At 36.4% G+C, this 13,018-nt stretch overlaps 1 protein-coding gene across 12 annotated transcripts in view; it reads right to left on the reverse strand.

Annotated features, from left to right (window-relative positions):
• The window catches only part of JMJD1C (jumonji domain containing 1C), a 314,148-nt gene that overhangs the window by 43,619 nt on the left and 257,511 nt on the right, over positions 1–13,018 (reverse strand). For 9 of the 12 annotated variants that reach the window (XM_022560594.3, XM_089897544.1, XM_089897537.1 and 6 more), the window contains 7 exons: positions 11,545–11,650; positions 9,096–9,220; positions 7,435–7,578; positions 7,151–7,337; positions 5,351–7,035; positions 2,687–2,859; positions 213–2,422 (listed from right to left, as the gene is read on the reverse strand). In XM_022560594.3, the coding sequence (XP_022416302.2) occupies positions 213–2,422; positions 2,687–2,859; positions 5,351–7,035; positions 7,151–7,337; positions 7,435–7,578; positions 9,096–9,220; positions 11,545–11,551 (4,531 nt within the window). In that variant the 5' untranslated portion in view covers positions 11,552–11,650. Of the gene's footprint in view, positions 1–212; positions 2,423–2,686; positions 2,860–5,350; positions 7,036–7,150; positions 7,338–7,430; positions 7,579–9,095; positions 9,221–11,544; positions 11,651–13,018 lie in introns of those variants that run through there. The other 3 variants (XM_089897541.1, XM_089897545.1, XM_089897546.1) reach the window with 2 other exon arrangements.

A 13,018-nucleotide genomic window follows, 5' to 3' on the forward strand; every position in this document is an offset into this window, starting at 1 on the left:
CTTGAAAATGGAGAAATATTGATAGGTCTTCTCTCATTTCCTCTTATAAGGTACTTGTAGAAATGAAGTCAATGAGCACATACATTACACCAGGGCATACAAATGAAGTGAAAGATGCCTTTAAGCTCTCTAAGTTTTAGAGAACACCATCATTATTGCAAGAACTTACAGCCCATTTTACTTGAGATAAAAAAAGTAATTAATTTACTTACCACTATTATTGTTGCTCTGCAACTTCAATTTACTTTTTTCTTTGGCACTCCTGCTGAGAACCCCATTGGGTTTTAAATCTTCTTCTATTTCACCTTTTCTCTTCTGAAGATCATTTTGCTTCTTTTTGTAAGTTGGCTTAGGTTGCCTTTTAGTCCTTTGCTCTGATTTGCTTTCACTTTCGTCTGAATCTCCACTTTCAGAGCCAGATTCATAAGTTCGTTTGGCTTTTCTCCTATTGACTTTATCATCTTTTACAAATTTATCAACTGTGATCTTACTATCTACACTATTTTGTAGATCATTCGATGTAGAGGCTATTAAATTGACAGAACATGGCTTAATAATTTCTGATACAGAATTCCCTGAATTTTCCATTTTATTAGTATTTTTATCTTCTTCTGAATGTCTTGTAAGCCAGGCCTTTTTCAGTTTAGTATGGTAGTTTGGTTGACTTGTCTGGGATGCTTGCCCATTTCCTACAGAGTTTGCTTTGTTAATTGTACTACAGACTACAGTGCTATCCAAGAGAGGGGAGGCTGAAGATGTCTGATTTTTCACAGCATTAGGCTCAGGCTCACTGACATTACTACTTTTATACTGAGCTGCAGCCAGTGCTGCCTTGTGCTTTTTTAAATGGATAAAATCAGTTGTGCCTGAGAACCCAGAGCTGGATTGAACAGCACTTCCTGTCTTACTACTGGCTGGTGTAACTGGAGCTGTCGTGCTGACCCTGCATTCTTGTGTTTGAGCCACTGAATGACTGACACTTTTCGAAGAGGTACATTCTAAAGATTTAGAGGCCAAAATGGTATTTGATAAAGAGTAAATTATTTCTGAACCACCCCAGCTGGAAACATTGGTGGTAGTGGCAGCAGATGTGAATATATCCGTTTTGGTATTACACATTGTATTTACAGCAGACATGACTGAACTGGGAACACTGCCCTGTGAGACAGCCTGAAAGTTTTTTTCGGATTTTATGTGAGCACTGTCTGAATTCACACTTGGCAGAATGATTCTTCCACTCTCTCCAGCTTCTGCTGATTTGAGGCAATCTGTTTGATTTGCCCCAATTGAAGATCTTTCACTAACTCGATCTTTGGAAGCTAACTGCATTGCTGGCATGCTATCAAGTTTTGCACTAGAAGGTGGACGTACAATGACAGATGCCATAGCAGCCTGTGACTTTCCGCTGCTTTTCTCCACATGCCATTCAGCTTTCTCTTTGCTGAGGTTATTATTAGATTTCCACATTTCTGTCAAACTCTGTTCAGAAGAACTCTTAAAATTTGCCTGAGTGTCTTTAGGCTCAGGAATCAGAGTTGGAGGCTTTTGTGATTCTTGAACCTTCCCACCAGCATTTACAGGCATCACTGGAGTTAATGTTGGAGGGGAAAGGCTACTATAGCTGCTTTCCTTTCTCTCCAGGCTATGATGGATTGGTGGGTGAAATACAGGTGCTCTATGTAAAGCAGGCATACTCCGGAGTGTATTTGTAGAAGAAACTGTCAAATGAGTAGGACTCCTACAATCATTTCTGAAAGTTGTTACTGAGTGAGAAGCAATTTGATGGGGAATATGTTCTGGTGCCTTGCCTACTAAACCTTCACTTTCCGGTTGGTGTTTAATCAAAGGTGGAGGCTTTGAAAGAGATGATATAAACGAAGTCAGAGTCTGAGGGTTAGCTGCTGCTGCTCCAAGGGTATTACTCTGTTTTTCAGTGTAAATATTTGAAACCTCTTTGGATGGGTATGACCTTGGTGGTTCATTGACTACACTATTAGACAATGTAGTGAAATAGTTACTTTGAGGCAAACTCTGAGGCACTGAATGCTTCATCTTATAAAGATCTGATACTGAACATTCTACATCTTTGTCTTGTTTGATGACATGGCTTTTAGGGCTAGAGGATGATGATGCTACTCTGGAATAATTATCTCTCTCACCCTCAAGCCCCTTGATTTTAGTTGTATAGGGAGCAACATCAATACTTTCTTGAAGGATTCGACGGTGCTCCTCCTTATATTTGTTTAATCTCTCTCCAGTCTCCTGGGGTGGTCTCTGTAATTGATTCAATACAGGATCCACAAAATGCCTATGCAAGTGACCATCTTTTCCCGTCTGTGACCTATTTAGATCCAGGTCATTTTTGGCTGATGTGGATGCAACAGAACGCAATGGTTCAATAAAAGCTTTCCTCTCCAATTCTCTGCAAAGAAAATACACAAAGGTTTCTGTAAACACTTTTTCTCGTATAATACAAATATAGCTTCTGTGCGTTACTATTCTATCATAAAAGTGAAACACGACTTTGCATGCACTATAATATTATTAAGAAAATTAAAGGAATATAAAAACAGAAGAATAGTACTTATTATTCAGCCCAGTTTTAAGACATTTGTTAAAATTATCTATTTATAAACTGAATTAAGAAAAATTATAAAAGACAAGTTTTAAGCATTGGGGAACTTACTCTTTATGATGATCTACTAAACATTTTGTCAATGGTGGACTGGAATGTGCTGTAATTTTAAGAGGCCGATGAGGCTCTGCACTGGAAGGTCTGACAGGAATGTGACTAAGTAATCCAATACCGTCTGCTGAGGTCACAGGGGTAGGCTGATGTAACCAAGGACTGGGAGAATTCTATCAAAAAAATTTTTTTAAATCATCCTTCAGTTACTAGAAAAAGCTAAACACAGTATCACAGCAGGACTTTAATAGTAGTATATTTATGAAGTATGTGACATACTAAGATAGCAGTATATTTATTAACTATTCTATGAGAAATATCCAGACAAATAAGTAACTAACAGAGTTATACGGATTTTTCCATATGATGAAAAAAATCAATCAGCATTAAAATAGTTATTTCCAGGGAATTCCCTGGCAGTCCAGTGGTTAGGACTCTGCACTTCCACTGCAGGGGGCATGGGTTTGATCCCTGGTTGGGGAATTAATATCCAGCATGCTGTGCGGTGTTGCCAAAAAAGAAAAAAAAGTTATTTCCAGAAATTTATTTACTGATTGCAGATCTTGAAATCTTTGCCTTTAACTTACAAATGATGTACACAGAACCTAGCTTTTAAGATTTCCTAAGATTCTAACACCAAAAGACTATATGCTGCTAATAGAAAAAAATAGAAAACATGTTGCTAAAATACATTTCACCAGATTTCATCAAGTTTATTTGACAATTTTTCTTGTCAAAAATAATTTTTCCTAGGCTTTCCTGGTGGCACAGTGGTTGAGAGTCCGCCTGCCGATGCAGGGGACACGGGTTCGTGCCCGGTCTGGGAAGATCCCACATGCCGCGGAGCGGCTGGGTCCGTGAGCCATGGCCGCTGAGCCTGCACGTCTGGAGCCTGTGCTCCGCAACAGGAAAGGCCACAACAGTGAGAGGCCCGCGTACCGCAAAAAAAATAATAGTAATAAATAATAATAATTTTCCCAATGTCATAATTTATTTAGATTTGGCAGAAAATTACATTTTCAAGGCCCATTTGTACTCCATTTCACTATAAGCTATAGATGGACCATTAAACTTGGAGGTGTGGAGGTACAACAAAATTAATTTTTTTAATATCAACATGCTGCCTTTCTCATAGTATCTGGTGACATTGATCTCTATGTTGAGACTTACAACTATCTAATTACATGCTTAAGAACTGTTTCTATACTATGACTCACTGAAATTCTTCCAGACAATGCTTTGTTGAGTTATACTGTGTTGAATCAGATATTGGGAAAATACAATCCTTTGGTTTTACCAAAGGGAATACATTTTACATCTCAAAATGATAATGTGAAAGCAATATGATATCACACCAAAGATATGCTGCTATAAAATTTCTTAGATTAAAAATATACATAAACCTCACACAAGAAAAGAATATATATATACATGTACATAGGATCATTCAAATATATGTTTAAAATAAGGTCTCAATTCTACAAGATCCAGAAATCTGAAGTTATACAGATTACAAGGGTACCTGTATATACCTATATACATATAACAGAATATTACTCAGCTAAAAAAGAAGGAAATCCTGTTACATGCTACAACATGGATGAACTTTGAGGACATTATGCTACATGAAATACTGTACGAGTCCACTCAAATGAAGTATCTAAAAAAGACAATCATAGAGACAGAAAGTAGAAAGGTGGGTGCCAAGAACTTAGGGGGAAGGGGAATTAGTGTTTCATGGGCAGAGTTTCAGTTTTGCAAGATGAAAGAGTTCTAGATATCTGTTGCATAACAATGTGAATATACTTAACACTACTAAACTGTACACTTTAGAATGGTTAAATAAATTTAATGTTGTGGCTTTTACCACAATAAAATAAATAAAATGTGTTTTGAAAGATTCTGGGGGAAACCTGAAGAGCATCCTGGTCCACACCAAGGATTAAGTTGCCTCCTAGAGTTTAACGGTGACACCCAATCCCCAGTTTTCAGAATGGGGCTGGTAATGCCCTCAACAACCATTTCTTAGCATGGAAATTAATCTGGCTGGAAAAACCACAGAGCGCATGAAGGAAGAAGAAAGAGCCCTGTCCCCCACCTTCAGCAATACTTTGTCAGGCAGAGAGACTCTCAGCCCCAACTTCACTCCCAAATATCAGGATTCTCCAGCCTCGGCACCCTTAAGAGAACTAGAGGCTTAGAGAGTCATAGCTTGTAGTATACATCAATATAATGTATCTAACTGGGAAACATAACAATTTGTCTTTTTAAGAATAACTTGATTATACATATCAAGAGCCTTGCAATTTTACATAAATTTTATATCCAGAAGTTTCACTTCTAGGAATTTACCTGAGCAAAATAATTATGGATATATAATATAATTAGTTATGAAGACTAAGTATATAAGAAATAACTTAAGAGGTTTACTTCTTTAAATTGGCTTTTTAAAAAAATAAATAGGCTTTTCTGAGATTTTAGCTTTACAGTTCTAAAGTTACTAAGCATCAAAAGTTTCATCATAATTAGAAAAATAACTGTTTCAAAAATTCTAGCATATTTTATAATAAGAAATCTAAAAAATTAATGGGATACTGAAAAAAGCACTTGTACATATGTTGATTACTAAATATATGACATGAGGTAAACCACAGCTTAACTTACCCTCCTTAACGAAGATTCAGCATTAACTGCATTTTCTGGGTGAACCCACTTGGAAGAAGGCAGACCAAGTCCTGAGTATGCATGTGTTCCATTTGGATATTGCCAAATAATTGGATAAAGTCCAAGCTGATTATATGAAGCAGATGGGTGGGCTTGTCCAAGAAGATGAGGTGACTGGTGCTGTAACAACTGTTGCTGTTGCTGGTGTGCTAGTGCTAAGTGGCTCAAGCTGCTGGCATGAGCAGTCTCCAGTCGTGGGTGGCCACCGAGTAAGGAGGCAGTAGGCACTCCAGGTAACACAGCAGAAAGTAAGTGAGGGTGATGAACAGAATGGTGTGGACCACTAGTCAGAGGATGAGTGTTAATGGTAGGTAATGGAGTTTGACTGGATGATCCAGCCAGTAAGTGGGGTGCAGAACTTAAGGCAGGGTGATGGGTACCTGGATTTAAACACGTTCTATGGGACGAAGAATGAAGAGGAAAAGGATGCTGGCTTAAGAAAGGTGAAATGTGATTAGCTCCTGTATCTGACCCGACAAGTGCAGGATCTCTGTAAACTGTGAAATGCTCATTTTTATCAATGATAAGAGGGCTTTTTGTAGTTTCTAATGTACTGCCTCTAGTAGGAACCGGATGAAAGCTGCATCTTGATAACTCATGGTCTATCTTATTTGCCAGTCTTCTTTCACCAGCAGTTTGGCTGTTTGCAAAAGTGGGCTTAGACTTTACAGAATCAGGGGAATGGTTAATTTTAGGTTTAACAACTTCAGGTGAGGAATTGGATTTTGTCTTGTGAGCATCTACTGAAGTATTAAGTTTAGATTTTATAGTTTCTGGGGGTGGACTTTGCTTATGCAGCTTATCTTCTGTGACAGAAACTGCACTAAGAGAAGATATGTAAGAGACATACTGATTTCTCTCTTTTTCCATATTCAGGTTTTCATTTCCTGAAGAAGCATTCCTAACATTTGACTGGGTTAAATCTACTTTAACTACATCACTGACCCAGCTCTGGTCAGAACCTTGGTTTGCTGTTTCCAAGTATTTTGTATTTGTGACTGAATGTTTTGAATCACTAATGTTAGGATCCATTTTCTGAAGTGTCTGAAGGCCAAAGGTACTTGAGTTTTCCTGAGCCACCTTTTCCGTATTAGTGTCATTCGTAATGTCAATAACACATTTTGGTGTGGGTGGTCTGGATACAAACTTCTCCTTTGGTAATAATTCCACTGTGTGTGTTTTCTCCATATTGTGTTCCTGAAGAAGTAAATCATTAGAATTATGATCAGAAAGTGTGGCCTGTTCTGATGAACGGATAATCATTTTTTCTTGAATCTGAGAGTCAACAGACTTCTGTTTCTCTGTTTCTTCGTGTTTTTTATCTTCCTGTATTGGATCCCAGGGAGGCTGGCTATCTATTAGTGCCTCTTCTCCTGCCTTCTCATTATTCTGGGATTTTCCTTCTTCTCCATTTATCTTTGAAGTGTTTTTATTTTTCAACTCATGCTCTGGCTTCTGCTCTGAGGAATTATTTATTATTCTCTTATTTGAATTTTCTGAGTCACTGCTCTCAGAAAAGTCTGAAACATTGTCGGTTCGTAGTCTTTTCATATTTAGTTTCTTTTCATCCTCCTCAGGTTTCCTTCTTTTGTTCATCACCTGTTTGTTTTTACCTTTAGCATTTTCTATAAGATTTAAAAAAAGAACAGTTTTATCTTTCAAATCAATATTAAATAAGTATATTTTAAATGTATTTTTGTTTTATATGTTCTCATGCCCTTTAAAAAAGGTGGGTCCTACCTCCTCGTGCTATATAATCATATTTTTCCTCCTTCATCTTCTCTTCATCTGGTATACTGCTATCTGAGCCCTTCCTCTTATTTGGACGAATATTTCTTTGTTGCTGGTGTGAATTCTGTTTTGGTACAGCAGCTTGGGAGTTCATTGCTGGTCTGGGACTATTTGCTTGGGCACGTGTATAATGACCCTAAAAATAACCAATTAACAATGATTGTTCACTACCTGATCCTAAGTAATTTAAGGGAAAATATTTTACCATAATCCATCACTAACAACATACATACGTGAACAGTGTTGCTATTTTGACTGGCACGAGACCTTCGCCGTGATGTAATGCCAATATTTTCACCTTTTAACAAAGAGTGAACAACATCATCTAGAAAGGTCATTTGAACCATAGAAGGATCGACATTCTGTGGTTCTAGTACCTAATCCATGACACAAAACAAGAACAAAAATTAAATCCCATCAGCTAGCCAATGTGATATTAGGTACAATTTCTTTACTGAGTAGAGATGTTTAGAAATCAGCTTGAGATACTGTCAGACTTACAATAAATCAACTTTAACCATTAAAGATAAGGCTACTGTTTTACATGCTAACTAAAAATTAAAAAGCAAATACATCTATTGCAAGTATACCTTGCAAAACAAGGATTAGAGTTATTCAAGAGTATATTGACAAGTCATAATAAAAAGTAATTTTCAAAAACAGCTGTAAAATAAAACAAGAAGGTAGAGCATGACAGGAATTCCCTGGCGGTCCAGTGGTTGGGACTTGGCGCTTTCACTGCTGGGGCCTAGGTTCAATCCCTGGTCGGGGAACTAAGATCCTGAAAGCTGCATGATGCGGCCAAAAAAAAAAAAACAAAGAAGATGGTAGAGCATGGGAAGCAGAAAAGGACAAAAATCATATAAATGAATAATAGTTTTAAAGACAGGTTAAAGAAAAAACTATTTTTAAAACTAAAGGCAATTTCGTGCTTCACTGAGAGGTCAAAGTTTGTTAGCTTTTAAGGAAAAAAATTAAATTAAATGATATAGTTTATTTAGCATTTTGACTAGAATTTTAACCAAAGCATCTGCATTGTTTATAGAGGGGGTTCTCATTTATTCAGACACCCTCCATAATCCACTCAGGTAGGAAGGTATAAATATCTATTTTCTGGGGGTAAATACAGTACAGCTTTAAAAGATTTGAAATTAAGACTTTCAGACTGTTAACTTAAAACTCCCTATGAGGGCTTCCCTTGTGGCACAGTGGTTGAGAGTCCTCCTGCCAATGCAGGGGACGCAGGTTCGTGCCCCGGTCCGGGAAGATCCCACATGCCGCGGAGCGGCTGGGCCCGTGAGCCATGGCCGCTGGGCCTGCGCTTCCGGAGCCTGTGCTCTGCAATGGGAGAGGCCACAACAGTGAGAGGCCTGCGTAATGCAAAAGAACACAAAAAAACAAACAAACAAAAAACTCCCTATGAAATTCATATTCTTAACATTCACCATATTCACTATAAAACTTAAGGGAGCATCCCAACTCTGGAATTTGATGTAAAAAGAACTTCAATGTGCATTTAAGTTTTCATTCATGAAAAGAAACCATTTGGGAAATATTTTTATTACTGGAGGGGCAGAAAAGCTGAGACTTTAAGAAAGTTTTAGCTGACCTACTGATAAAAAAAAAAAAGACTAAACAAATAAGAGTTTGATGCCTCCATTTCAGGGACTGATTTTATCAGTGTTGAAATAAATTTGGCATCACTATCTCGCTGCGACCTCAAGTGAACTCTATGTAACATCAGACACATTTGAACTTATTAGGATTACATGACTGCACCTAGAGATGAAAATTATTTGGTGTCAACCTATTGATCCACTGCGGGGCGGGGGCAGAGGAAAGGCATGGAATATGTAAATTGTAACCATCTCTTTTCAAAAATTGGACTATTTACCTGATCATTCATAACGATCATGGTGCGAGTGAAGAGATCATGATGAGTAATTATGCCAGTAAACCACTGGGTGGCAGAGTCTTGTCTATATACTCTCACTCTGTATCCATTCAAGGAATAAGGACCTTAAAAAAAAACACACATCATACATGATTCAGTTCATGGATGAAACGGAAAAGTAATTTGGAACTTGATGTATGAACCTTCTAGTTGCCAAAACTTTACCATAAGCAACTAAAAATTTTGATTCCGGTGACAGGAAAAGCTGCCAAAGTCTTAAAACATGCAGAGACTGTTAGCTGAATTTATAAATACAATCAATACTAAAATGCCATATTGGTGTACTTTTGGATTAAACTCACTTTTTTAAATGATATCTATATATGTATACAGATATCCTTCAGAAAATAGGTAATAATTAAATAATAAAAGATATATATCTATATATATTTAAATATGTCTTAAAAGAGAATGGAGATAAAAATTTCTTCAATTCACAGGTACTAAAATGGTATCAAATACTTGAAAGTTTAATAAGAACTGTGGAGGGGGGCTCTGGTGCCCCTTATTAATATGACAGTGTTATACATCAACAATTTACAAAATGCTTTCACAATTTGCAGATGCTTATTCAATTTTTTTGAATCTTATTCAAAAACTCTCAGATATTTCCCTGTTTATAAAAATTAAGAAAGTGAGACTGATAGGTTAAATAAATTTTTAAGTGAAAGAGCTAGAACTGAATTTATTTTTCTGCTTCCTAGATTGATGCCTTTTCTTCTACAGTTAAGACATTTAACATATCAATCAATGATTTAATGTTTGACTGTTTTAAAAAAAAATCTATGCTAATATCAGTCTAAAATATAAATCAAATAACACATCTGTAGAAAGTATTCCATATTACCTGCAAATCAAACACATTCATACCTGTAATCTATTATACAAACTATAGTCTTAGAATTTTTAACTATGGAAGAAAAAGACTCCAAATTACTTTTTCTGAATGTAATATAGAAATAGCTTATAGAATAACGCCAAATATGACCAATTTTCAATTCCCGTCAGCACACCATCTTAACTGTCTTGTTCTACCACCACACAGAATCTGGAGTCAGTCTCACGTAATTCTGCTTAGGACGGAAAGGATTACTGCCTTAATGATTTCACCTCTAAGAATATGACAAGGAAAAAAAAGTTACTTTAAAAAAATATTAGCCTGGCTTCTTCAATAAATAAATTGAAAGGAAAGGAAGGAAAAAAGAGATAGATGGGTCATATCCACTAATCAATCTGTGGACATTTTTTGGATCCCAGGTTAAAAATAAATAAATAAAATAAAAATCAATCCTGTGAAAAATCAATGAAGACATTTATGAGACAAATGGAAACTTGAACCTGAGTATTCAGTATTTGGTATTAAGGAACTATTAATTTTTCAGCATAATAATGGTATGGTGGCTTTGTTTAAAAATAGAACACAGCAATGTCTGAAAATTGACAGAAATAAATGAGAGTACGGGTGGGGCAGAACCTACCAAGGTTTTATTTTACAGTTGTTGGAACCAGGAGATAGAATATTTCCGGTGAACTTCCATGTGCCTATTTCTCTGTATGCTTCAAATTCTCCATATTAAAAGTTTAAAAAATATCTAGCCTAGGAAGAATTTAATAAGTAGATGATCTGCTGCTATAAAAACCCATACAAAGAAAGGCAGCCACAACTGAGATTATCTCTATTAATGCTTAAATTAAATGGCATGGAAGTTGAGGTTCAGATAAACATGGGAATTCAACAAAATTCCTTTTAGAAACATTCAAACAAATATTGATACTCCATGTATCCATGTCATATTGTTGCGGTTTCAGTTCAATTTCACAAGAAGCTTACATTTTCAATATATGATTTTACTGACAGGAAAAGAAATCACTAAGAATCATAAAATCTCACTGGTTTGAAGACAAACCTATAACTTACTAAAAAAAAGGAAACAAAACTAAGACTAGTATTGTGGTCATTGCTGAGGAAGGCAAACTGAAATAGGCCACTTTTATCAGATACCAACAGCATTCTTCAAAGGAAATCAACTGTGGCTTTGGGCAACCCTCCACAGCAAACAATGCTTCCTTCTCCAGGAAGGACACACCTAAAGCATTCTGCAGTATGGAAATTTTCCTATTAACAAAACACCTGGCTGGTTATAATTTCATTTCAGGCATTCAGCTCAAATTAGTGGTGAAATTAGCTCAATAACTGGTGAAGTTACCAATTTCCTATTGAAATTTTTCTGATTTTGCTATTATTTTCCCTGGCCTGCATATAACTCAAAATATTAGACTGGGTCTTCTATTTGTATTGCATATAACTGAACAACCAAAACCAAACATGAGAAATTGCCCAGTTCCCAAAAAATATACATATATTAATGCACAACTTCAAAACAGTTACCTTGCATAAAAATCTCCTGAACCTTTTGTTCCTTTACCCAGACTTTCACTTCTTCCTGAAGTTGCGGGTTGTCCCTGAGAACTGGGTTTAGGCTGTCTATGTCGTCCTAGAATTATAGATTAAAAGAAAGGTCCATGTTACACTGTCCTAACATTAATGTTACCATCATTCCCTCCTGAACGTTCTAAGGACTGAAGAAAATTCCTTGATCTAAATGTATACAAAAACGCAAATTCATAAGTTATAGTTCATTAGCAGTAACATAACAACGGAGCAACGGAGCCTAAGAAATTAATCCATGATAAGACAAAAATGCCTTAAGACAAAATTTGAAATTTACTCATGTCAAACTGTTTTGTTTGAACTGTTTGCTTTCTAACTGCAAGCCTTATACAAGTTTTCCTACTGCAAGCCTTACACAAATCACCTTTTAATGGGTTTCACTGTTAGAAGCAATATACAAACCAAATAGCTTCAGGTCATCTAAGGTTGGTAGCAAACAAATCAAGTTGAATATTTTAGTGACAATATATATATACATAGATGAGTTACCCTCTCCCCATAATACCTAAAACATTAGTTTTAAACTACAAGTCATTATCCACTGTCTTTTGATTTAAATTGATTTGATTTAAATGTCATCAAATTCAGTTCTACTCAAACTCATCTGACCAGTAACTTCACTGCTAAAAGTTTTATTTTTTCAAGCCAGTGTCAAAGCATCCAGGCAATTTAAATTACATTATTGATGGTATTATCCTCATAACAGGGTGGATCTAGACACAGAAACAACCGGTTCTCTCTCCTTGGAGATGTGAATCACACAGTCACATGGTTTCCCACAATCTGCTGGTCCCCCGCTGGACTCTCTGACATTCTGTTCTCTCTCAAAGCACCTCTGCTGCTCCTGCATTTGAGATCAGCGGCAGGAGCCCTAGAGTAGAGCTGGGAAGAACAACAAAGCAGCACTGTCAATTTGGCGGCCCTTTTAAAAGTGGACTAGCAGATCATGGAAACCAGTGAACAGAAAGGAGCTACATGAAGGGGATTTTATCTGGTGAATAAAAATAATTTGGCAATACAGAAAAGCCAGAAAGTGGCTGAAGAGTACAAAGAATCCTTAAACCAAGCAAGTCATACTTCATTCTTTTCTAAAGTTTATCCAAGTAAAGCACTTTCCTTCTCATCTTATCACTGCTTTAAGGAACTACCCTGTATTCTTGGAATAATATTGCAGTAAACACTCTGATATTTTGTTTATACTTAGTGAACACCAACAAACAGAAGTAAAGGCCTTTAAACTTATCAACTATGTTCTCCTTGGAAAATACAAAGAAATGCTGCTTTATAGTAGAAGGAAATACTAGAGTGGAAAAGTGTTATACAAAAAGTAGTTAAAAGTAGTTAAAATCTGTCATTTTGTCTTCCTTTTCGTAAAGAAACTTCCTAGCAATCCCTTTTCTCCACTCCACTT

The sequence above is a fragment of the Delphinapterus leucas genome, chromosome 16 (genome assembly GCF_059928025.1).
Source record: "Delphinapterus leucas isolate spDelLeu-1000000601 "Yukka" chromosome 16, BTC_Dleu_Yukka2, whole genome shotgun sequence".
In the NCBI taxonomy this organism is placed as follows: domain Eukaryota; kingdom Metazoa; phylum Chordata; class Mammalia; order Artiodactyla; family Monodontidae; genus Delphinapterus; species Delphinapterus leucas.